General features: G+C 71.9%; 3 protein-coding genes across 7 annotated transcripts; 2 read left to right on the forward strand and 1 right to left on the reverse strand.

Moving 5' to 3' along the window:
* Nucleotides 1-382: 382 nt before the first annotated feature.
* Nucleotides 383-9423, reverse strand: CNTNAP1 (contactin associated protein 1). Its single transcript, XM_087769800.1, has 24 exons — nt 9263-9423; nt 7873-7974; nt 7409-7602; nt 7161-7308; nt 6710-6913; nt 6442-6626; nt 6213-6356; nt 5609-5870; nt 5380-5529; nt 5140-5311; nt 4946-5052; nt 4721-4840; nt 4380-4583; nt 4132-4288; nt 3859-3986; nt 3577-3744; nt 3282-3500; nt 2965-3204; nt 2627-2863; nt 2326-2453; nt 2104-2197; nt 1742-1975; nt 1571-1618; nt 383-1479 (listed from the first exon to the last, which is right to left on the reverse strand). Exons 1-24 carry the CDS (start codon nt 9339-9341, stop codon nt 1289-1291), a joined length of 3915 nt encoding a protein of 1304 aa, XP_087625926.1. The 5' UTR covers nt 9342-9423; the 3' UTR covers nt 383-1288.
* A 1931-nt stretch (nt 9424-11354) lies between these two features.
* CCR10 (C-C motif chemokine receptor 10) lies at nt 11355-14447 on the forward strand. Its single transcript, XM_087770262.1, has 2 exons — nt 11355-11948; nt 12978-14447. The coding sequence occupies exons 1-2, from the start codon at nt 11754-11756 to the stop codon at nt 14058-14060; spliced, it is 1278 nt and encodes a 425-aa protein (XP_087626388.1). The 5' UTR covers nt 11355-11753; the 3' UTR covers nt 14061-14447.
* Nucleotides 14448-16966: 2519 nt separating this feature from the next.
* PLEKHH3 (pleckstrin homology, MyTH4 and FERM domain containing H3) lies at nt 16967-24567 on the forward strand. Of its 5 annotated transcripts, none has more exons than XM_087770369.1 (13): nt 16968-17258; nt 19616-19671; nt 20367-20455; nt 20671-20865; nt 21057-21214; nt 21373-21496; nt 21666-21963; nt 22071-22278; nt 22509-22645; nt 22759-22879; nt 22973-23422; nt 23564-23686; nt 23783-24567. In XM_087770369.1, exons 1-13 carry the CDS (start codon nt 17109-17111, stop codon nt 23963-23965), a joined length of 2292 nt encoding a protein of 763 aa, XP_087626495.1. In that variant the 5' UTR covers nt 16968-17108; the 3' UTR covers nt 23966-24567. The 5 variants fall into 5 exon arrangements, with proteins under 5 accessions (XP_087626491.1, XP_087626495.1, XP_087626490.1 ...); XM_087770367.1 differs by having other exon boundaries at nt 16969-17258; nt 23495-23686; XM_087770365.1 differs by having other exon boundaries at nt 16967-17258; nt 22509-22636; nt 22973-23686.
* Nucleotides 24568-24647: the final 80 nt, after the last annotated feature.

Here is a 24647-nt window from a genome sequence, read left to right on the forward strand (position 1 = left end):
GCGGCATGGTCCCTGCCTGTCTTCTGCCTGCCACGGGCTCAGCCCGGCTGTCCCCTCCGCCGCGGTCGGCACCCCGGAGCCTGGCAGGGCTCGCGAGCGTCCCAGCACCATCGGCTGCCCGCATGGGCACTGGTTCAGGGCTGGGGGGTGGCGGAGGCATGCGGCGGGGAGAGCAGGGCGTGCTTGTGTATGTGCATGAGTGTAGCAGTGGCCCGAGCTGTATCCAGCCCCAGCTCTCTACATCCCACGTCCCGCTCCGGGAGTGGGAATTGCCGTTGTCCACGCCGGTCCCTCTCCTGGGCGCAGGCTGAGCCGCGGGGACGGGAGAGGAGCTGCTGCCCTGCGCGCCCAGGCTGCCGAAGCGAAGGCTGGGAGTGTCAAACGCCGTCATTCTGCCTTTATTTGAGTATCTTCACATCTCATTCAACAAAACGGGTTTTTTAAAAATAAAATGCCCAGTGGAGCTAGGCCTTTGGGTAGATAAATGCGTTTCTGTAACGTCGTCTTACCACAATACAGCGAGTGAACAGGAGCTTTCCCTGGGCTGGAGGTAATCAGCAGGACCGGCACTTCATACAGAGAAGTAGCAAACTACAGACCACGTACCACGACACGCGGAACGTAACACCCGACAGGAGCTTCCGTTTGGTTTTTTATACAAACCGATAGAATAAAAAAATTAGAGTGTAGTAGAATATCCAGCAACAAAAATGGTAGAAAGGATCCGTACCTGATTGTATGAAAGCAGCATCTCAGCAAAGTGCGGTGGCGTCATGCGCGGCAGCGGCAGCCGTCGCCCGCATGGGCAGGGTATTGCTTGGCGTGCCCCGGGCTGCGCCCCGAGGCCGGGTATTGCGTGGCTTCCTTCGTGGCTCTGGCTAAGCGAGCAAAGCAGCAGGTAATCTACACGCAGTCGTCGCTAACGGGGCGGCGCACCCGGCGCGCTCCCCCGCAGAAGGGAGGGTGGGCCGCCAGGCCGCCGGGCTCCCCGCCAGAGGCAGGGCAGGTTTCGGCAGCTGGTGGGAGGCAGCAGCCTGCCTCTGGCGCGGGGGCTGCCAGCGTGCCCAGGGCGAGCGGGGCCGGGGCTCGGCGGGTCGCGGCCGCGCTCTGGGGGCCGGGTCGGTGGCAGCCGTGGGGAGGAGCTGGCGGTCAGCGCGGTCCGGTCTGGTCCGGAGGCAGGTGTTGGCAGTTCAGGTGTGCTCGGCCCTTTGGTCCCGCGACGCTCGCTCATCCCCAGGCGGCTCCCAGGGCTGCGGGGACTGCGAGCCCGTCCCACCCCCCAGCCCCGCTAGTCCCCTTTCGCCTCCTCCAGGATCTGGGGCAGGTTCTGGTCTTTGCGCACCGACAGTGGTTTGCTGGCGCCGCCGTAGTCCTGGATGGCCTTGGGCTCGTTGGTGTGGTAGGAGCCCTTGTAGCGGTGGTAGTAGAAGTACAGCAGCACCAGCAGCCCCCCAAGCAGCAGGAGCAGGAAGGTCACGACTGCGGGGATGAGGCGGCAGTGAGGGGCTGGGGAGGGGCAGGGGGGCCGGGGCAGAGGGGGGGGGGGACACCCCCCGGGCGCTTCACTTACACCCGATGATGATCCCGATCCAGCCGTCGTCGTGCACGTGGGGGAACTCTGCGGAGACAGAGCGGGTGGCTGAGAGCGGGCTGCAGCAGCGTCTCGTGCTGGAGCATCCCCTCCGCAGCTGACGCTTGCCGGGGGGCTCCCTCCCCGCTGGGGTCCCACCGCGGCACCTACCTGTGCCCATGTACCAGGGGTCCATCTCGGGGGGGATGAGGATGGTGGTGAGGGGCAGCATGGAGGCGCAGCTGGACTCCACCAGCTCCCCTCGGATGCTGTAGGGCCGCACGACGCTGGTGGGGCGGAAGATGGCTTTGAGGGGGACCAGGCTGTTGAACTTCACCCCCGAGAGGCAGCCTGAGAAGCCGGGCGTGTTGTAGCGCTGGATCTCGGGGTCAATCACGCCGGTCTCTGCAGGAGCACAGAAGGAAAAGGCTCGTTCCCCATGCAGGGCAAGGACCATGCAGGGCGGAGGAGACCTCGGTGCCTGCGGGGACCCCAGTGCGGGAGCGGGCGGCCAAGGACAGGACCCAGCTCACCCATCACGCGCCCCAGGTACAGGTTTTTGGGTGAGTCCAGCTTGCTGTCCACGAACAGGGAGAACTGCTGCTCCATGACGGGGAGATAGTCCACCTGGGAGGCAGGTGCACAGCATCAGCGCCTGCCGAGCCTCCTGCCACCCTGCCCGCGCCCCCTCCCAGCCTGACCCCCGGCCCCGCAGCCCCCCAGGCCCCAGCGGGGAGGGTGCCCCAGCCCCATACCTGGGTGTACAGCGTGCGGTGCAGGCGGGTGATGTTGACGCGGTGGGGCCTCCCGTCCGTCACCGGCTTGGTGGTGAGGGCGAAGACGTAGGGGCTGGTGCCCAGCTGGTAGCGCAGCTGCAGGCTCCCTGCAGGCAGAGCGGGGCTCTCAGCGGTGCCGGGGCTCTCGGCGGGCGAGTCCAGCCCCTCGGTAGGGCTGGCGACTGGCATCAGCGGGGAGGAGGGTCCCGTGTGGCCCCAGCACCCTGGGAGGTCCCCATAGGCTCTGGGTGAGCCCCAGGACGGGGACCCCTGCCCTCACCGTCATCCTTGATAAGCACGGCCATGTAGTCCTTGACGAAGGAGCTGACGTAGAGCAGCACGGCAGGCGCCGAGGTGGTGCTGAAGCTGAAGCTGACCTCCTCGCTGGTGAGGTTGTAGCCAGGCAGGGGCTGCCAGGGGCTGCTGACGATGCTGGCGAACTCGCGGGCGGCGTACAGCGACATCGGCAGGATGTTGTACCGCACCCAGGTGCCCTCCTCGAAGTACCCGCCGATGTCTGCGGGGGAGCCGTGGGGTGACAGGAGCGCCGGCTCCTCTCCCCGATCCCAGCCCCCGGGAGGGCCCCCACCCTCGGTGCGGGCAGGCGCAGCCACTCACCGTGGTTGCAGAAGGGCCCGTCGAAGGCGGAGATGCTGCAGTTGCAGCTGTAGTGGCTGTAGCGCTCGACACAGAGCCCGCTGTTCTGGCAGGGCACCGGTGGGTCCTGGCAATGGCCGGTGCAATTGACCCGCACGCCCTCCGTCTCGTTGGCCTTGCCCTCCAGGTTGAGCGTCACCCCGTTCATCCTCAGTGCCCGCAGGCACCCCAAGAACGGGCGCATCTTGTGCTCTGCCGCGCCTGCAGCGGAGCCGAGACTCAGCACCCTACAGCACATGGGGACCTGGGGACACGGGGACGCGGCCAGGGGCTCTCACCGACGTAGAGGGGCCTGTCGAAGTCCAGGCGGACGAAGCTCTGGGGGGGGGCCGGCCGCACCACCCAGGGCAGCTTGTCCACCCGCAGTCGTGCCAGCTTGACGTTGAGCTCAGCCTTCACCTGGTGCCACTCGTCATCATTCCAGGGCACCACCGACCGCACCGTCAGGTTCTCGTCCCCGTTCCCGATGTCGTAGGCAAACACCACGTCCCTGGTGGCTGCGGGGATGTGATGTCGGGAGGGGTGCCCGGTCCTGCCACCCCCTGCGCCCCCGTGCCCCCCGCCCGCCCGTACTGTTGAGCTCGATGCGGATGTAGTTTCGGGAGCCGGGGTTCTCCAGGAAGACGCCAGACAGGGCAGTGGTCTTGAAGTAGAAGGAGATGTCGAGGCTGTGGTTAGCCTGGAAGGTAGGGAAGAGCAGGGCTGCGCCCCTGTTGAAGGAGACGGTGTTCCAGGTGTTGCCTGCCGGGAGCAGAAGGGGCGGTGAGGGATGGGCACGGACACTCCATGGGCATGGGACCCCCACAGGCATGGGCCCTCTGCAGCAGGGGACCCTCTGCGGATCCGGTCACTCACGGTCTCCGTAGCACCGTAGAGGGCCCAGCAGGAACTGGGCTTCAGAGCCGGAGCGGTTGGTGTCTCCAACCACAACCTGGGTGACGGGCAGGTGGTCCACGAAGCTCAGCAGACCCTTGTCCGTCCTCCTGCAAACGGTGCATCGTTCGGAGGGGCCACGAGGGGCTTCTGCCCCTTCACCAGCCTGCACCCCAGCCCAGACCCCTGCCTGCACCCCCCCAGAGTCTGTGCCCCCAGCCCGCAGCCCCCGTCCCGCGGGCCCCGCCGGCTCACCACAGCGCGTGGTCGGCGTCACAGTTGCAGAAGTACTTGGGGTCGGCGCAGTTCTTGTCCAACCCACAGGCGCAACGCTGGATGCCCGGCCGTGAGCCCCCCCAGTAGTAGTGCCGCTCGTTGTGTCGGCCCATCCAGAAGCTGAAGGGCAGCCCAGCTGAGGGCACAGGGGAGGGTGAGGACGTGGCCCCGTGGCATAGCCCGATGGCACGGCCCCGCGGCACGGCCCTGCTCCCCCCGGCGCTCACAGGGGGTGTTGAGCAGGCGGGAGCTGTAGCAGTGGAGCTCGATGCGCTGCTCGCAGTACTCAGAGGCATTCGCCAGCGCTGAGACCTCATCCCAGGAGGCATTCCAGTACTCTACGGCCCCCAGGAAGGGCTGGTCCACGCTGGAGCCCGTCACCCGCGTGGCGTAGTGGCGGTTGTGCCGGATGATAGTCCATGCTCGGTCCTCTGCAGGGGCCAGGGGGCTGTTAGGACCAGCCCCTTGGGATGCTCCCACTCCCTCCATCCTGCTCTGGCCCCAGTCCACAGGCCGGTCCCTGGGGGCACCAGGCAGAGGGACCCCCACGCCCTCCCGCCGCCCCCACCTCGGATGTCGCAGTACACCGTGAAGGGCTTGAGCGGCCCGCTGCCGTCCGGGTCGATGGTGTAGTTCCCTGAGGTTTTCCCGCTGACCCGGTAAGCATCGCACGACTCCTTGTAAAGGGCTGGAAGAGGGAACCGGGGCTGGGGTCAGCGCGAGGGGGTGCTGGGCAGCGGGAGGAGCCGTGGGTGCCCGTCCTGTCCCCCCACCCATGAGGCCGCAGGCTCACATTTGTGGCAGGTCTCCCCCTTGTACCCCGTCAGGTCGCAGATACACATGAAGTCGTCCCAGGACTGGACGCAGCGGCTGTCGTGCTCGCACAGGTTGGGGGTGCACCTGAGGGCACAGAGGGCTCCCGTTCTGGCACCGGCGCAGCCCCCTGGCCCCCGCCCGCTCCCAGCCGGTGCCCGTCCCGACCGATACCTGTCTGTGATGCCGCAGACATTGAAGAACACATTGAAGTACTGCGCCAGCCGGTGCTGCACCAGCAGCTCCACGTCCACGGGCTGCAAGTCCACGTTCAGCATCTGCAGGCAGCCGTGGAAGGCCGTCTGGTTCGACCGGCAGCCGGTGACCGAGGCCGGCTTGGGGCAGCCTGCAAGGCACAGCGGGGTGAGCGGCCCCCAGGCTCCCATCACCCCCGGCCCCCGCCCCGCCGCCCACCTCCAAAGAAGTACTGGCTGCCGGTGCGGAGCTGGAAGGGGTGCGCCACCCGAAACTCGGCGCCATCGTCATCGTCGATGGTCACCACGGCCGAGCCGTCCCGTGCCACCAGCTGCACCGAGTGCCAGAAGCCGTCGTTCAGGCGATGCCCTGTGCGGGGAGAGGAGGGTGCATGGGGAGGCAGTGCTGCCAGACCGGCCTCCGGCCCCGCGCCGGCTCCCCAGCCCACCTGCAGCAAACTCCAGCTTCTTCTTGCCGGGCTGGGCAATGGAGACATTGACCTGCCCCTCGCTCAACACCACCTCGAGGGAGCCCAGGCGGTCGGCGAAGCTGGTGTAGAGCAGCAGCCCGGCGGTGTCCCAGGAGCGGAAGCGGAAGCTGACAGCCAGGCGGTTCCTCCGTGGGATCCCTGGCACCCGCACATAGTTGTTGATGCCGGCGAAGGTGATGGGGTTGTTCAGCTGGTCCTGGCAGTAGTGGCCCACGCTGCCCTGGGGGCGACCGCAGGAGGCAGTGAGGAAGGGGATGCTCCCACGGTGGGGAGGCCCCCCATCCCCACAGCCCTGGCCCTGATCGCCCCCGCTCAATCCCATCGCTTGGCAGCGCCGGGCAGGCGCCCCGGGCCAGGGACGACCTCACGCGGTCGATGCGGCGCCGCTCGGCTGAGCACAGCCGCTGCCCGGCCTCACATCACCCCACAGCGAGGGGGGGAGCTGGACCCGGGGAAGGGGCCACCCCACAGCGGGGCTGAGGACCTGGCCCTCCTCCAGGAAAAGGGTCCCCCCATGGCAGGGACGGGACCCACGGGGAAGGGGCCACCCCCAGGGCTGGACCTCGAAACGGATGTTGGGCCTCCGGTGCCGGGCCAAGTCGGCGATGTTGACCCCGTTGAAGATGATGTTCTCCACGCAGCCCCGGAAGTTTTGCCGGTAGGTGAGGTGCTGCTTGTCCTGGTCGATCACCCCCCCGAAGAAGAGCTGGGAGGCAGAGGGAGGGGGTCAGCCCCTCACCAGGGGACACCGCGGGTCGGCACCCCGGCAGCTCCCCGCCCGCCGCACCCACCTCGGTGTCGAGGTCGAGCTGGTCGAAGGTGCCGTGGCAGCGGAAGCGCTTGACCTCCCCGTCCAGTGTCAGGTTGACGTGGCGGCCGTAGCGCTCGATGTGCAGCGAGTGCCAGTGCTGGTCATCCAGGAGGCTGCCCACCACCGCCGTCGTGTGGCCCTCGCTGGCGTGCACCGGGCTGCTGCCTGGGGAGGGGCAGCCTCAGCCGGCGGCCCCCCGGCCCCGCGCCCCCCGGCCCCCCGGCTCCCGGCCCCCGGCCCCGCCTCACCTAAGCTGATGTGCAGGAGGAGCTGGGCCTGCTTGAGCTCCACCGTGATGTAGTCACCCTGCGAGCCCTCCCCGTGCATCAGCACCCCATCCTGCTCCAGCGTCTTGAAGTTGAAGGAGATGTCATCCTCAAGGGTGCTGATCTTCTTGGCCCGGAAGCGGTAGGAGATGGCGTCATCCCCGTCAAAGAAGAGCACGTGGGACCCTGGGGAGAGCAGAGCGGCCCCGGCCACGTCACTGCCCGCAGCAGCAGGTGCCCTGGCACAGGGAACGCTCCTTTCTGCTATGGGTTATGCCAGAGCTAACAACTGCAGGCCGCTTGGACACGATCCCCTCTGGGAAAGGGTTTTCCAGGCATGCTGGAGCCAGGGGCTGGCCCCCTGCCCCGCGGGTGGCTGGGCCAGGGTCCCATCCCATGGGGGGCTGCCGGAGCTCCCGGGCCGGGTACTCACGGTAGGGGCAGCCATAGAGGCCCAGACGCAGCCCGATCTTCCCGCGCGGGTTCCAGGCCACCGGGATGATGCGGATGTAGCGTGCCAGGATGGGGTAGTGCAGGTCGTGCCGCACCACCCCGCTCTCGTTCACATTCCCGAAGAACGTCTGGGGATGAAGGGCTGCCATCAGCACCTCGCTCTGGGCCAGGGTCTCCGCTCTCCCCAGGGGACCCCCCTCCCGCAGGGACCCCCGGGCACCTCCCTACCCAGTTGCTGCCCTGCTGGAAGAAGGGTTTCCAGCTGGTGGGGTGGTCTCCATAGAGCACAATGTATCGCGTCAGCCAGTCGTAGGTGTTGAAGGTCCCCTGCGTGGCCACCGCGTTGATCCGGTGCTTTTGCATCAGGTCGATCTGGAGCCAGGGCTGCTTGTCCCGGGGGTCGGGGGACCAGCCGCTGGTGCCTGCGGGGGGAGCAGCTCAGCCGGCCCCACAGCCTGGCACCCAGCGGCTCCTGGCTGAGCGGGGGCTGCTTCCTCGGCCCCCACGGCAGCACCCGACTGTGGGTGGGAGCTGGAGGGCTGCGGGGCTCCCCCCACCCCCGGGGGATGCTGAGGGCTCTGCCGTGGGCCCCCGAGGACCCCTCAGCCCCATATGAGGCAAGGCCTTGCCGGGGACACCCCTTGCCCACGGCCCCCACCCCGTCTGCACCCTGGTCCCGCGGGGGGACTCACTGTGCAGCCGGGCGAAGCTGGACGAGTAGAAGATGTTGTATCTGGAGGAGGCACCGATGGACGAGGAGTAGAGGGGAGCGACGAGCTCATCGTAGCAGGGTCCTGCGGGGAGAGCGGGGCTGGGGACCAGGCTCAGGGTGCTGAACTGGGCGGTGTCCCCGCGGCAGCCCCCCCGGCCCGGCCCTGCGGACCCCGCGGGCTCTGCAGGGTCTGGGGGCCCTGGGGACGCTGTGGGCTCCGGGGACCCTGCGGACCCTGCGGACCCTGCGGGCTCGGCGGGTCCGGCTGCCGCTCTCCCCTCCCACTGCAGCGAAGCTGACACACCTCTGCGGGCCCCGGCGCCCGCACCGGCCGCCTCCGCACTGACGTGGGCGCCGGGACCCCCCCGCCCCGCCCCGCCCCGGCAGGGTCCCGGGGGGGGGGGGCCGGTGCAGACCCCGGCAGGGCCCCCCCGGCCCGGTCGGACGGAGCCCGGCGAGCCCCAGGGCCGTTTGCTGCACCCCCAGCCCTCACTGCAGGGCCAAGGGCAGCCGCGCTGCGCCCATGCTGCATCACCCCCTGCCTGCATCGCCTCCTGCCTGCATCGCCCCCTGCCTCCATCGCCCCCTGCCTGCATCGCCCCCTGCCTGCATCGCCCCCTGCCTGCATCCCCCCTGCCTGCACCGTGCCCCCGCTCCATCCCCCGCGGCCGGCGGCTCCCCGGGCCGCCCCGGCCCTTGGCCCGGCTCCGAGGGGCCGCAGAGAGCCGCTCGGTGAGGCCAGGGCCCCGCCGGTCCCCGTCCCCCCGCCCGGGCAGCCGCCCCCAGCCCCTCCCGCCCCGGGGAGCGGCGGCAGCCCGGTGCAGCCCCGCGGCGGGGCCGGGCCGGGCCGGCGGCGCTGGCCGAGGTGCTGGCGGAGCCCGGGGCGGGTCCCGCGGGGCTGCCCCCGCCCGCCGGGGAGCCCGGACACGGGGCCGGGCCGGCGGTGCCGGGGCCCGAGCCCCCTCCCCGGTAGGGACGGGGGGCCGCGCCGGGCGCGGGGATGCGGCGCAGCGGGGCGGGTGCCCGGGGCACACCCGGGCATCCCCGAGCACCCCTGGGCATCCCCGGGCATCCCCGGGCATCCCCGGGCAACCCGGAGCCCCCGGAGCCCCCGGGCGGGTGCGGTGCCGCCGGCGGGGGGGGCTGCGGCGGGGCGGCCCCGGGCAGGGCGCCCGTGTCCGGCGGTGACCTTGGGGACGGCGCGGACCGGGGCGCCGGGGGGTGCCGGGGGGTGCCCGGGGGAGAACCGGGGATGCCCGGGAGAGCGGGGGCGGCTCGGGGGGCCGGGGCGGCTCGGGGGTGCGGGGCCGGGCGGCGGGTGCGGTCCCGCAGTGCGGAGCGGCCGCTCCCGGGGCTGCGGCCCCACTTACGTGCGAGGCAGCCGGGGCCGGGGCGCAGGAGGCCGGCGCAGGCGGCGAGCAGGAGCCCGAGGAGGCGGCGAGCGCCCATGCTGGAGCGCCCCGAGCGCCCCGAGCGCCGCCGCTCCCGGTGCCGCAGCCGCACGGCGGAGCGGGGCCGGCGGCTCCGCCCACGGGGCGGGGGGGGGCGGTGGCGGCGGCGGCGGCGGGGGCGGCCCGGGGAGGGGGCGCGGGGGCCGGGCGGGGCGCAGCGCAGAGCCCCGGCCCCCCGCCGCCCCCGCGCCGCCGGGGATGCTCCCGCCGGGCCCCGCTGCCGGGCGCCGGGTGCAGGGCGGAGCCGCAGCCGCCCCGGGCTGCAGCCGGACCACGGCCCGTGGCCAGGGTGGGCGCGGGTGGGGGTGCGTGGGCAGCGCGGGGCCGCGCCGGAGTTCCCCGGGCGTCACTGGTTCCCGCGCAGCCCCCGGCCCTCACCATGCCCTGTCCCGAGCCCCCGCCAGCCCGGGTGGCGTGACCCCCCCAGATGTGACCCCCGCAGGCGTGACCCCCCCAGATGTGACCCCCCCCAGATGTGACACCCCAGATGTGACCCCCGCAGATGTGGCGCAAGCGCCCGCGGCGGCAGCAGCCGGGGGGATTGGAGCAGCGCCCGCCAGCCCGCCCGCAGCAGATGGGGCAGCAGTTTGTAATCAAGCCGCAGATTAAGGCCTGCGGGTTTTGGGGCCGCCGGTCTCCGGTGGTGCAGAAGATGGGATTTAGCCTGTGTCTGTTCCCAAACATCCCCAGACACCCACGGAGGGGGCGAGGGGGGGCTGGCAGCCGCGTGGCCTACCTACCCCGCCTGCCCCACAGACCGCACCGTGCCCTGTGTCCCCCCGGCTCTGCAGGGAGTCCCCCTCTCCCGGGAGCCCCATGCAGCGCCCCAAGCCCAGCCCCAAGGGACGGGGATGCACCGGGGGCCGCTGGGTCCAAGCAGGGTCCTGGTGCTGAGCAGGAGCCCGGCCTGGCTGTGCTCGGCGCGGGCAGCTCCGCACCGCTGGCACGAGGTGCTGCCCACCGGGCCTGGCGGTGCCGTGGTCACCGGGCAGGGCGGCGCGGTTGTCACCTGCGGGCAGCCGGTGCCGGGGCCGCTTCCTGCGCAGGCAGAGCCGGGGCCCGGGCCAGCAAGTGAAAGAGGGAACAGAAAGTCCCAGGTGCAGCGGGGCCGCAGGGCAGCCGGTGGCACACCAGGAGTTGTGCCGCCGGGAGCTGGAGCCGTGTGCCAGGAGCGAGGCCACCGGCCCTCCTGTCCCCCAGACCCTCTCTCGCCTGCGGGTCCATGCCCACGAGCGGCACAGCTCCACCTGGCCTTATCCTGACACCCCAGGGGTGCTGCCTGTTCCAGCCACAGCCCCGCATCCCATCCCTGTGCGGGGTCAGGTCTGTGATGGCCCCGGCGGGGCCGCGCGGGGTCCCTACTCTGCACCCACGCTGGCCATAGGGCCAGTATTGGCCCCAGGACCCTCCTCCCTCCCCTTCCTCCAGGATGCAGGGTGCAGGATGGCACCCCCAGAGCCGGCACAGGGCAGAGGTCTGCACTCAGTGTCCTTGCGCTGCAGAAGGAGCAGGGGAGGGGGAGAGACCCCCCGGCAAAGAGCCCATGGGACACCCCGGGGCCGGGCTGCCTCTGCCCAGCCGCTCTCCAGCCAGGGCACAGCAGCCCCATGGCCCCGCTGCACCGCGGGCACTGGCAGCGAGCTCCTGGGGCTGGCAGGGACCCTGCCTGCTCCCCGCGCCTGTCTGCAGGCAGCAGGAGGGCCGAGGGCAGAGCTGGGATAAGCCACGGCAAAGACGGCTGCGGCGAGGAGAAAGGGGGATTGAGGGATTACCGTGGCAAACAGCAGAAAGCCCGTTAAAGCTGGGGATCAATTTGCTCCCCCGTGGGGAGAGGGAAGTGGGGCCTCTGCCCCGGAGGAACTAATCTGCCTCTTAACAAGGAGCTGGGCATTTGTTGTCAACAACCAGTGTCGCGCCTGCCCAGCGCCGCGGGGGCACAGGGGTGCAGAGGCGTGGGGGGGCGGGTGCGCAGGGGCACGAGGGTGCGGGGCAGGGCTGGGATCCCCGGGCAAGGGGGACACCCCGCACCAGCAGCCGCCCCTGTTCCCGGAACCACCACGTTTCCCGTCAGGACGAGCCGTTCCTGGACCAGACGTGGCTCTGCTGGTCCCGCTGGACCAGCGTCCAGCCTGCGCCCGGCTCCCTGCCAGCCCGCAGCAGCCCACGCTCGTCTCCTTGGCCCCGCTCCCTCCAGCCTCCCCTCCAGCCCTGCAGAGGCAGCCCCCGCCGCGGGGCAGGAGCTGCAAACAGCCCTGGGGCAGGCTGGGGTCTCCTGCGTGCTCATGGCCCTCGGCCAGACCCCGCTCCCCGCGGCCGGGGGCTCCTGGGCTCGTCCAGCCCCGTGTGACAGGGGCTGAGCAGAGCTGCTATTTCTGTCCCTAGCGTGCAGATGCTAGCCACGAAGTAAAAGATGCAGGATGGGCTCTGGAGTGGGGTCGCATCTGCCTTGGTTTTCCTCCCCGGGGAGCTGAGCTTATGCTCTGCCCCGCTCTCGGTATCAGGAGAGGCACGTGGTCAAACCACAGGCTGCAGAGCGCTGAGACGCAGACAGCTCCGGACCTGCTGGCCGAGGGGAGAGAGGTCCCGCTGCGCAATGCAGGAGCAGGTGAGGGGCCATGGGGCGAGGGGTTCGCTGGGGGCCGGGGGGGACCCCCTTCGCTGGCTTTTCTTGTTGCTTTTAATGGTTCTCGTGAGCCATGTGGGTTTGGGCTGCAAGGCAAAGCCCCAGGGAATGCAGGGCAGCCCCGGTGCTCCAGGTCTCCGGGGCCTGGTCAGGGAAGGAGCTGGGGGAGCTGCTGGGGAGTCAACCTGCCCCGGCACTGGGTTCAGATCCCACCTGCGGCCCCGGAGCGGGTGGGGGGATCAGACCCGGCCGCCTGGTCTCGCTGATGGGAGCCAGAGTGAAACTGCTGTCGTGAGGCTGCTCTGAGTCAGAGCCATGCCGGATCCTGACCTCCGTGGCGATGGGGTCCTGGCTGTCCAGTGCCAGTCTGCAGCACTGTCCCTCCACCCTGGAGTGGGGCTGAGAGGCCAGGAGCTGGGAGCACCGTGCACAGCTGCCTGCAGCCTGTCCAAGGCAGTGGGATGCCCTGGGACCTCCCTGGCTGGGAGCAGAACCAGGCAACGTGGAGCTGTGCCAGCACTGGTGTCCCTAGGGTTGTGCACGGGTGGGTGGGTGCTTTGGGCAGGTCCCCGCGCACACCCTTGGGGTGCACCCACCTGGGGATGCCTGCACGGAGCCTGGAGGCCCAGCTGCACGGCGCAAACAGGGCTGTGGGCTGGCTGCTGAGCTGCAGGGATCGCCACAAGCAGCTCTCCCATTGCAGATGCACCGTTAGGTGGTGGGACGTGGTGCTGTGCTGGGGATGTCACGGCCATGGTCACGTCTTCCCACCTGCTCTGGGCTGCAGGCGGCTGCTCGGGAAGCACGCAGTCACTCTCACAATGACTGAATGTGGTGAACCTCCCGCTGCTGTGGGGTGGGCGTGAGACAGAAACTTCCCTGCATGCGGGGCGAGGGGCCACGGCACGCCCGGGCTCCCCGCAGCGGGGCTGGGTGGAGGAGGGCTGCGTGCTGCGCTGCACGCTGCGGCCGGGCCTCCGAGCACCCCTCTCTCAGCATCCCTCTGCGCAGGTGACCCCCAGCCCCGCCTTGACGGAGCCAACTGCTACCACCGACTTCTACCCCTGGGAGGATGGGTACTCGTGGGAGGACGGAATGCTGCCCGAGCTCTGCGAGAAGCAGGCGGTGCAGGGCTTTGCCCGCACCTACCAGCCTGCCGTCTACCTGCTGCTCTCGCTGTTGGGCACGGTGGGGAACGGGCTGGTGCTGCTCACGCACACCCGCTACCGCCAGGCACACAGCATCACCGACGTCTGCCTCCTGCACCTCGCCCTGTCTGACCTCCTGCTGCTCCTGACGCTGCCCTTCGCCGTCACCAACACGCTGCAGGGCTGGTCCTCGGGCACGGCCACCTGCAAGGCGCTGCAGGGCCTCTACGCCCTCAACTTCTACAGTGGCTTCTTCTTCCTCACCTGCATCAGCGTGGACCGCTACGTGGCCATCGTGCGGGTGCCGGCTGCCTGCCGGCTGCGCCCGCGGGCTCGCCGCCGTGGCTGGCTGACGGCAGGGCTGGCCTGGCTGCTGGCCATGCTGCTGGCACTGCCCCAGTTCATCTACAGCCAAGCGGAGCAGTATCAGGACCTCCACCTCTGCCGCGTCGTCTTCCCCCGCGCAGTCTCGCGGGAGGCCCGGGCGGCCACCAACCTGGTGCAGGTCGTGCTGGGCTTCGCGGTGCCCTTCCTGGTGATGGCGAGCTGCTACGCGGCCGTGGGCCGGACGCTGCTGGCGGCCCGTGGCGCCCAGCCTCACCGGGCGCTGCGGGTGCTGCTGGCCCTCGTGCTGGTGTTCGTGGCCCTGCAGCTGCCCCACAGCCTGATGGTGCTGCTGGACGCGGCTGAGCTGCTGGCCAACTGGGAGGTGAGCTGTGCCCAAAGCAGCCGCAAGGACCTGGCGCTGCTGGTCACCGGCGGGCTGGCGTACCTGCGCTGCTGCCTCAACCCCCTGCTCTACGCCTTCCTGGGCCAGCGCTTCCGCCAGGAGCTGTGGCTGCTGGCCAGCGATGCCGGCTGCGTGGGGCCCCTCGAGCCGCGCTGCTCCAGCTGCCCCAGTCCCCGCCGGCGGACATCGCTCTCCACCTGCCAGGACGTGGTGTAGGGACGAGGTGCCCACGGCCGGGGCAGGGACTGGCACCCCGGGGCTCGGCCCCTCCGCAGCTCCCCGGGGAGACCCCCGGTCGTGCACGGGCCTGCCCCGGGCCCTGGCAGAGCGGCCCGGCACAGACAGCACCGGACAACCCGCACGGTGCCCACACACGCGCGGGCAGAGGGAAGAGCAGCCCAGCGACACCCGCGTGCCCTGCAAGCGCCTCGGCGTGGCGCCGGGCCGGGGGGGACCCCGCAATGTCACACGTGTGCGGGGGGCTGCGCAACGTCACTCGCGCTGCAGGGAACCGTGCCATCTCACGCACGCTCCGGGCGGACCGCGCGATGCCACATGTGCTGTGGAGGGCCGTGCAATGTCACGCGTGCCCCGGGGGGGCGGTGCAACGTCACGCATGTGCTGGGGGCTGTGGGGCGCGGGTGGGTGCGGGGCGGTGGGTGCCCACGGCAGGGCCCGGGCGGGCGGCTGGCCCCCACCCTGGCAATAAACCCCGGTCGAGCCCCGCTGGGCGAGCGCCGTCTCCGTGCGGGCCGGGGCTGCGGGGGACGGGGCTGCCGGGGGGACGGGACGGGGCTGCGGGGGAGGAACGGGCCGGGGCTGCGGGGGGGCCGGGGCTGCCGGGAGGGCCGGGGGGTTGCTGGGCCGGGGCCGAGGAGCGGGGGGCGGCCCCACGCCCGCCCGTGCCCACCGGCGCTGGCCGGGGGATGCCTGCAGGCGGCAGCAGAACCTCGCGCTTCCTGCCCTCCGCTGCCTGTGCCCTGCCTGTGCCCTGCCTGTCCCCTCCGTCCCCTGCCTGGGCTCCCCGGGCTCGGGGCGGGCGCCCAACCGGGGCTCCGGCAGCCGGGGAGCGGGCGGGGACGAAGGGACCGGGCCGGGGAGCGGGGGCTCCGCGGGGGCGTGCGGTGCGCGACGGCCCGGGGACAGGCACCGGCTCCGGGGTGGGGGCACGTCCGGGCCCGGCCCCCTCAGCCCCGCGGTGCCCCCCGCCCGGCCCGGGCAGCCGGAGCGGGCAGGAGCGGGGGTCGCCCCCCAGCCCAGCCCCTGGCTGAGGCGGCGGCAGAGCCCGCGGCGGCAGAGCCCACGCCGCCGTCCCCGCGGTGCAGGGGCGCTGGGAGTCCCCGGGCTTGAGGACGGCAGAGGACCCCCCTAAAAACCTGCCCTGGGCCCGGCTGGAAGCCCCCTCCCGGGGTGGGGGGCCAGAGGGGCTTTCCTCTCCTCTCCTCACCTCTCCCATGAGCTCCTCTGCCCCGGCACATCCCGGCCCGGCAGCTCCCACCGCCCACGGGGCCAGGGCACCGCGGCTGGGGCTGGCAGGGCCCGGACACCCTCGCTCCCACGGGGCTGGCACCGTGCCGAGCGGCCCAGGGCCACGGGCTGGCAACTCCTGGGGCCGGGAGGGAGCCCCACGCACCGGGCCCGGCTGAAGAAGTGCTCCAGGGTGCCGGGAGCAGGATGGGGCCTGGCTCTGGCACAGCTGCTCGTGGGGTCTCCGCAGCGGAGCTGGGCATGCAGGGAAGCACCTCTCGGTCCTGCGGGGGCTGGAGGCCGCTTCCCACCCGCCTCCAGGCTCCCACTTGGGATTAGCCCAGGGCTCTGACTGGGAGAAGCCGTCCTGGACCCTTCAACTGCTGGGACGGAAACGCGATTCCTGCTGACTTGACAGCCGCATCCGCATCCCCACGCAGCAGCCGCAGAGCCGGGGAGATGGGACCCAGTCCCCTGCCGCCCTCTGCCCCCCTGCGCCGGCCCTGCCGCCAGTGGGGAGCAAGGGCCAGATTTGGGCAGTGCCTGGCCCGGCAGCACAGCCGCCCCCGCTCCCTGCCCAGCCTGCGGCCTCAGGCGGCCCCGCTCCCTTCCTCCACTGGCCCCGTGGCAGTGCCGGGGTTGGCCCCAGAACCGGCCCCACAGCCATGCCCAGGGCTGCCCCACAGCCGTGCCACCGTCTCCCCACATCGCCCAGCCCCACGCCGGCTCTGTCCCGCACCATGGCCGGCAGGCTCTGCCCCGGTGCCCACGCCTGTCCCGGCTGCCCTGCCGGCCCCACGCTGGGGCTCAGCCCCCGGTGCAGCCCGGTGCAGGCCTGGCGCTGGCTGCGTGGGAGGAGAGCTGGCAGCCGGCGCTTCCTGCGTGCGCATCCCGGCACCACGCTCCCAGAGCCGGTGTTGACCCAACAGCTGTAGCGAAGCCAGAGCCGTGGCTGATGTGCTTATTAACCCCTTCTGGAGCTCCGGGAGAGGGACCGGGGCCCGGGTGCTGCCACAGCAGCCACAGCTCGAGGGTGCCACGGACCCTCTGCCACCGGGCACGGCCCAGGGCCGAGCTGGGCCGCACCACTTCGCTGCGGCACCGGCTGTGCGCCCACCACGAGCCCCTTCCGCCAGCTCCTCTCTGGGGAAGGCGCCGTGGGGGCCGCAGGACGGGCCTGCCCGAGCACGGTGCCCTCCCGCCCGCGGACCCCTGCCCGCGCCAGCGGTGTGTGGTGCTGCCGCGGGCCCACGGCTCGGCACCGCGCCGGGCTGAGCCGCCTTCCCGCCGCGGGCGTCGGTGCTGCGGCATGCAGCGGCTGGGGCAGCACATGGCACCGGTGCCGTGGGGCAGCTCGACGCCGCGGCCGGTGAAACCCCGGGGCTGCCGGAACCAGGGCGCTCGGGGCCGCGCGGGAGCTCTGCCCGGTGCCGGCGGGCTGCATGCGCTGCCGGTGCCCCCGCAGGGTGCGGGCAGTGCCCGGTGCCCCACGCCGGCTCCGGGGGCGCCGCACGGCCGGGCTGCGGCGGGGCCGGTGCTCCCCGAGCTCCTCCCCCGCCCCGGTTCGGCGCGCGCCCCCGCCCAGCTGATGACGCAAGCGGCGGCCCCGCCGCCCCGGGCGCGCTGGCTCCGCCCCGGGCCGCGCGCGGCGATTGGCGGGGGCCGGTGACGCGCGCGGCCCGGCCCGCCCGGGGCGGCGGCGGCGGCGGCGGGGCCGGTCCCGGCGGCGGCGGCGGCGGCCGGTGCGCGGCGCGGGCGGGCCGGTCCCGTCGCGTCCTGTCCGGTAGCGGCGGGGCGATGCCGTTCCCGGGCGGGCTGTGGTGGCTGCTGTGCTGCCGGCAGGGCTTCACGCTGCTGCGGCGGGACTACGGCGAGGCGGACCGGGAGGCGGACGGCGAGGCCGAGGAGGAGGAGGTGTCCTTCGAGCTCCGCGCCCAGGGAGACCAGGTGGGGCCGGCGCCGGCACCGGGACGGGCGCCGGAGCCGCGGCTGGGCACGGCGCGACGGGACTGGCGGTGCGCGGCTCCTCCCGCCCGGGGCGCACGGCGCTGCCCGGCGCTGCCCCGGCCCCCTCCCGGCCCCCTCCCGGTCCCCGCCGCCCCGGGGAGCGCCGCCGCCGCCTGCCCGGGCACGTCCCCGCCGCTCCCGCCGCCCCGCTGCCCTTGGCGCGTCCCCGCCGCCGGCCGGGGGGTCCCCGCGGGGCGCGGGGGGTGCGGGGGAGCCGCTGCTCCGGGCGGGCGCTGGGGCTCCCGGAGCCCGCGGGGCAGAGCCGAGGGGTGCGGGGGCCTGGGGGGGGGCGCTGCCGGCTGGGTCCCGGTGCGGGGCTCCCGGTGCGGGGCCCTCGCTGGTGCCGCGGTGGCGGGACCCGGGCGCCCGTCGGGTGCTGGGGTGCAGCCGCAGCCGGGGCGCTGCCAGGCCGGCGGAGCCGCCCGTGGAGCTGGGTGCTGCCCTGCCCTGCCCTGCCCTTGCCTGCTCCTCGGGGCAGGAGCCGTGGGGCTGGCGGTGCCAGATCCTGCGCCGGGGCCATACCTGCCCGGTGCCGCTGCCAGGGTCAGGTCGGCCGGGGCGCGGAGGGTCCCCGTGGGATGGGTTCCTCGGGCCCGGCCGCGGCTCCACGCAGACCTGCCGGAGCAGGCCGGGGCTGCTCCTGGCACACGGCACCCCGGGAGCACGTGCCGGGCGCGGGGAGCAGGCCTGGATCTCCCCGCTCCGGCTGCTTCCTCTGTTTGGGGAAGCGGAGCGGCGGAAACCGGCGCTTCCTCCGGCCGGGCTGCGTGGCGGACGGCTGATAGCATGGGGCGGCCGAGGGAACCCCGGCTCCCAGGGGTTCCTCCTGCCCGTCCCAGCTGCCTCCTGCACCTGAAGCGTCCCTGCCCGGAGGGGACACAGGAGGTGGTGACAGCCTGGTCCCGCACGCTGTGGCCCCTCTCCTCCTGCCCACCACGGGGGCTGCAGGACGGCCCTGCTGCCGTCGGGCTGCCCTGGCTGCGCGGGGCTGGGGGCAGCCCTGAGCCCCCCCCGTGGCCGTCCCCTGGCAGCAGGTCCCCTTCCCCAGCGGTGCCAGCCCCACGGGACGGCAGGCAGCAGGGACAGAGGCAGGGCTGCAGCTGGGCCCTCTGGGCACCGCTGGCAGTGCCAAGGGCACGGCAACGGTCAGAGCCGTCTTTGGGCTTCCTGCATCCCATGCGCCGCGCTGGCTCCGGAGGTCTGGGCTGGCACGGGCAGCCGTGACGCCAGCTCCCTGGGGAGCCCCTTGCCGTGGCCAGGGGGTCCTTGGAAACCCACAGTGCCGGCCGCCCCTTCCTGGGATCGTGGGAGCAGCTGCCCTGGCCCTGCCGCTGTGGCTCCTCTCCTGTTTATTTATATCCCTGAGAAGGAGCCGGCCACCACCACCGCCTCCTCCTCCCGCGGGCCATGGCCGAAGAGCTGGGCACCGTCTCCGTGCCCGCAGCCATGCAGGAGCATATGGAGCCTTCCCTGGCAGCGTGACGGTGGCTGGAGGAGCTGGCCCCGTGCACGGGCGCCGCGCGACAGGTGCCCTTAATGCCATGGGTCAGCAGTGCCCGGCCCTGCCCCGCGACACAGCCATACCTGCAGTGGCCCCCTCCTCCCCGCTGCTATTTTTAGCAGCCGTCTCTTTTTCTTGGTGTTCCGTGGCGCGCTCTGGCCTGTCGTGCCTCCAGCTGCCCTGTTGGGCTGCAGCTGGCGGGAGCGCCCGCGCATCTCCCGGGGCAGCATCCGCTGGCACTGCCGCGTCCCTGCACCCCGCTCTGCCGGGGCTCCCTGCCCGCCCCGGTGCCTGCCCGTGCCTGGGCCCTGCCTCGTGTCCCAGCACGTGTGCCAGGGTCATCACGTGAGCGGCACCGTCCACGTCAAGTTGTGCTGCGTGAGGAGGAACCGGCCCCCGTCCCACTGCGGGGCCAGGGACTTCCCTGTGCCGCGTCCCACCGCCGCGGGCAGGAAGTCAGCAGCCCCATTACAATGGGACTTTGTGCCGTAAGCGTATTACTCAGCACTGACCTTGTGCAATTCTGCACGGTATTCAGCCTGCTGGGTCAGCTGAGGATACACGGCCAGCGCGCCCGGCGGCTGCCCCCGCGCCCCCGGGGTGCCCCAGCTGCAGCCCTGGCTCCTGCTGCAGCCGTGGGGGGCACCGGGGCTCCCTGCCCCATGGCGGCAGGACACGAGCCTGTCCCTCTGGGCCCAGAGCTGGGCTGGCAAGGAGGCAAGCAGTCGGCGGGGGGGGGGATGTTCGGGGGTGCCAGGTGGTGACCGTGGGGCTGAGACGTCTCCTTCCTCCTCAGGGGTCCCTGGAGGTGAGCCTGAGCCAGCCCACCTGCAGCAGCAGCGGCTCGGAGCGGTGAGTGACCCCCTGCCTCCAGCCCGCCGGGCAACCCGTCGTGTCCCTCGCGTGGTGCTGCAGGAGCTGGTGGCCTGGCATGCCATGGGAGGATGCACTGGTGCCGGTGTGCGCTGTACTGTCCTGCCCACGGGGCTGGCACCATGCTGTGCCAGTCTATCGGCTAGAGCAGAGGACGGCAGAGCCGGGACTGCGACACTCTGTCCCCATCACTGGTGCATCCTCAGGCACGTCTCCAACCCTCTGCCATGCTGGATGGCTTGGCTCCCCCAGGCTTAGATGATGGGGGCCATGTGTGGCTCCTCCTGTGCCAGGAGGCTCTGCCGGACTGGGAGGCTCTGCCGGGCCATGCCCACTGGTGGAGGCCATGCCCTGGGGCGGTGTGTGCCCAGGGAGATGGGGTGCTGGGACACAGGGGCCTGCTCGCTCCCCATCCTCCCAGTGCTGACGCTGCTGCCAACATTCCTTCCTGGTTGTTCATTTTCCGAATTCCTTGGCAGGGCCGCGACTGCAAACAGCTTATTTTTAGCCAGGGTCATCTGCACCCGATGGCTCTGCCGTGTTCCCACCGTGGGGTTGCGGGGTACCCCGAGCCCCTCGGGACCCGACTTACCCCAGCCCACGGGCTGGCTCCCTGCTCAGGGGCCGTGGGAGGCACCCGCAGGCACCCGGGCTCAGCCCTGTGTCATCCCCAGGTCCCTGCTCGTCGCAGAGGAGATGCGCAGCCTCATCGTGGAGAAGGGCCTGGGGCCAGTGGAGGATGATCCCGACGCTCTCGTGAAAGGTGGGCGCAGCCGGGCTGGGGCACAGGGGCCTCTGCCTCCGGAGGAGCCGGGGCACAGCTGGGGCTGGCAGGATCGTGCCCCGACTGTGGCTGGATCCTGTCCCAGAGGGTCAGGGAGCACTGGCTGGGCCGGTGCCAGGCAGACCCTGCCCCGTGCTGGAGAGCCGCTGGGGCGGATGGTGCCGGTGGCAGGGGCTGAGGCTGGCCCTTCCCAGGCTGGCTGCAGCGGGAGGTGCGGGGCGGCGTGAAGACCCACTGGATCCGGCCTCGGAAGTACTGGTTCGTGCTGACACCCGACTCCCTGGACTACTACAGCAGCAACGAGAAGGGGGCCCGACGGCTGGGCTCCCTCGTGCTCACCAGCCTCTGCTCCGTGCTCTGGCCAGACAAGCAGACCTACAAGGAGACGGGTAAGGCACCCACGCCCCTTGGTCGGGCTGCACTGTCGCGGCCCCTCGTGCCCTGCGTCGCCCTCCCAGCCCCGGAGGCCTCCGTCACCCAGGAGGGGCTATGCTGAGCCCTGGGGTGTTGAGCCGGCCCAGCTGGGGTCCTTGGGGTGAGGGTGCTGGTGGGCAGTGGGTGAGCTGTCTGTCCCTCGCAGGCTACTGGAGCGTGACGGTGTTTGGCAGGAAGCATTGCTACCGCCTGTACACGGAGCACCTGAACGAGGCCGTGCACTGGGTGTGCGCGGTGCAGAAGGTCATCGACAGCAAAGCGCCCGTCCAGACGCCCACCCAGCTGCTCATGCGTGATGTTGAGGTGAGCCCGTGGCACGGGGCTGCCCGCGCCTGCAGCCGTCGGCAGGGCCGGGGTGGACGGTCAGGGCCTCGCGTGCCCTGGGGCGGCGGTGGGCGCCTGTGCCCGGCACTCGGCCGGGCAGCCCCTCCGCAGCTGCTGCCATCGCTTTGCCCTCCCAGGAGCACTGCGGCAGCCCCGAGGTCCTGGAGCAGATCTACCGCTGCAACCCCATACTGCGCTACACCAGCAGCCCCCTCTACGCTCCCCTCCTGCCCTTCCCCTACGGCAGCCTGGACCAAAGTGGTGAGGGGCGGGTGGGGGTCCTGCGCCCCGGGCTGGCGGGAGCAAGGGCAGGGCAGGGCTGGTGTTGGGCTGGGCTCTGTCCGGCCCCAGGTGCGGGCACGGCGCCTGGCTGCTGGTGGGGGGGACCTGGGGAAGCCCCCTGGCTCTTAACCCCCATCCCGTCCCACAGCCCCCGGCCCCCGCAGCTACACCACGCTGCGCGACGAGGCCGTGAAGCTATTCAACTCGCTGCAGCAGCTGGAGTTGGAGCGGGACCCGGTGCCGCTGATGCAGGGCGTCCTGCAGACCTGCCTGGACCTGCCGCCGCTGGTGGATGAGATCTACTGCCAGCTGGTGAAGCAGACCACGGAGCCGCCGGCGCCGGGCGGGCAGGGCGACCTGCACTACTGGCAGCTGCTCACCTGCATGAGCTGCACCTTCCTGCCCTCCCCGCCTGTCCTGCGCTTCCTGCGCTTCCACCTGGACAGGCGAGTGCCGGCAGAGCTGCCGGGCGCCAGCTGCAGGCAGGGAACTTGCCGGGTGCTGGGGCCCCATCGGGTCGGTGCTACCGTGACCCTCCCGGCGTCTCTTGCAGGACGGAGAGTCGGTTCCCCGCCTCGGAGATGGCCAAGTACGCCTGCTTCATCCGGGAGGCGCTGGGGAAGACGAAGGGACGGGAGTGTGTGCCCTCCCTGGAGGAGATCCTGGTGCTGATGCGGCGGCAGGAGATGATCTGCACCGTGCACTGCCCGGGGGCGCCCGCCTGCAGCGTGGCCATCAGCTCTCACACCACGGCCGAGGAGGTGAGGGGCCGCGTGCGTGCTGGGCAGGGCGCTCGGGACGTTTTGGCACCTGGGGCTGGCTGGGCCCTGGGAGGTGAGGGGCTCCTGCGGGTCTCCCAGCTGAGCTGCAGGGGAGCGGGGCCGGGGGCCGCCTGCCTTTGCCCGCCATGACCTGTCTGTGTCCCTTTGCAGCCCTGAGCGCCGCGGCCAGGGACGCGCAGTCACCGTCGGTTACCTTTGTCTCACCCCAGGTGGCCCGGGAGCTGGTGTCGCGCCTGGGGCTGTCCCAGAGCCCCAACCTCTTTGCGCTCTATGAGCAGTCCCGGCGGCGGGAGCAGCCCGTGGGCAGCGCCACGCTGCTGGCCGACGTCCTCACCAGGTTTGAAAAGTAAATGTCCCGCTCTGCTGCTTACGGGGGAGAGGGGCTGGGGGGCACGGGCGTGAGGGGATGGGGTGGGGGTGCCGTCCCCACGCTGATGGGGCCGGTCCCTTCTGCCGCAGCCTGGCCGGGGAGGAGCGGGAGCAGGACCCACCGTGCCGGCTCTGCTTCAAGCATTACGGTTTGCTGGACACGGACAACGTCCCACGCGACAGCCTGGAGTTCGCCCTTCTCTTCGAGCAGGTGAGAACCACACTGGGGTGGCTGTGCCATGCCATGCTGGGGTGGCCGTGCCATGGTGGCCATGCTGTGCCGGCTCACCCCGCCCTCCCGCAGGCGCACGAGATGGTGCTGCGGGGCTACGTACCCACATCGGAGGAGACGCTGCAGACGCTGGCAGCACTGCGCCTGCAGAGCCTCAACAGCGACTTCTCCACCCACGCCCCCTTCCCGCGCCTGGAGGAGCTCTTCCCACCCAACGTGCTGCACGCCCGCCTGCCGCCTCCCCGCCGCCGGCCCCCCACCAAGTGCCGGGGGGCCCGGCTGCGTGCGGGGCTGCTGGCCGGCGGGCTCTGGGGGCAGGCGCTGGCCAAGCAGCGGGCAGAGCGGGACCAGCGCCTGCGGGGCCGCCTGCGGGAGGAGGGGGCCAGCACCATGGCCGCCATTGTGGAGAAGTGGAAGCTGCTGCAGGGCATGGGCCGGCCCGAGGCCATGGCTGCCTACGTGGCGCTGGTGCGGGAGTGGCCTGGCTTCGGCTCCACGCTCTTCGACGTCGACCTGCGTGCGGTGAGGCCCCGGTGGGGCAGGGGCAGCGGGCAGCCCTGGCAGCGGGCAGCCCTGACACCCCTCTCCCTGCAGAGCCCGGTGGGGGCCGGGCCCCAGCGGCTCTGGCTGGGCATCGGGGCCAAGGCCGTCTCGCTCTACAAGCCAGGGGAGCCCGAGCCCTTGGACAGCTTCTGCTATGGCCGCATCTCCTCCTTCGGCGCCTCCGACAGCAGCACCTTCCGCCTCTCCGTGGAGGACCGGGACCTGCTCTTCGAGACCTCCCAGGTACGGGGCAGCCATTCCTCCATCCCTCCTTCCCCCCGGGGGCCGCAGGGGGCCGCGCGCCCCGGGCTGACCCAGCGTCTCCCCTCCGCCCCGCAGGTGGACGAGATCGCCCAGCTCCTCAACACGTACCTCGCCTCCGCGGGCACCCGGCGGCCGCCCCTGCCCCAGGAGCCGGCCGCCAGCCCCCCCGCCTCAGACCCCGCCACGCTGCCCCAGGAGCTCTGCCCTGCGGCTGGGCCCTGGCAGCACCGGCCGCCGGTAGGCTCCTTCCACAGCTAGCCCGGCGGCCGGCGCAGCGCTCCGGACAGAGGGCGCGGGGAGGGTGGCCGGCCCGGCAGCGAGCGGCAGGTCTGTGCTGGTCCCTGGCTGCTCCCCAGAGCAGGGGGATGGGGGCTCGTGCTCCCTGCGCCGCCGTTGCCTTTCTGGTTATTTCCTTAATTTATTTCGAGACGCCCGCACCCCCCACGTCTCCCAGCACTTTCCCTGGAGGGCAGCGGGGCCGCCGTGCTGCGGTCCCCCGCGCTGCCCCCAGGCCCGTCCCCATCCCCTGGTCCCCTGTACCCCGGTGCCTTCGCCTCCAGCACTCGTGCTGCCTGGCAGCTCTGCCCATGCCCCGGCTCTTGCCGCCTCCGAGGCTGGGGGTGCCGGGCAGCGGTGCTGTGCCATCGTCTGTCTGTCCGTCCGCTGAACCCACCCCCTCCTGGAAAGCTGCAGGCGGCTTTTGGCCAAGCCGCCTCGGGGACCAGCGGGCTCCTCCTGGCCGAGTGGCCGGGCCCTGCCGCTTCGCAGTGGCCCCGTGGCGGGGGTGGCCAGTGGGGTGGTGGCTGGTACGGCTGGGGCTCGGCCCCTCGGTGTTGCCTCTGTAAAGTTTGTCGGTTCTGTCTGGGGGGGGGGGGGGCGGGTGTGTTGGTTGTTTTTCTAAATAAATGCACAAAGGAAAGGCTGGGCCTCCTCTCCCGGA

The sequence above is a fragment of the Nipponia nippon genome, unplaced genomic scaffold (genome assembly GCF_047370975.1).
Source record: "Nipponia nippon isolate SJK-2023a ecotype South Korea unplaced genomic scaffold, ASM4737097v1 scaffold_32, whole genome shotgun sequence".
In the NCBI taxonomy this organism is placed as follows: domain Eukaryota; kingdom Metazoa; phylum Chordata; class Aves; order Pelecaniformes; family Threskiornithidae; genus Nipponia; species Nipponia nippon.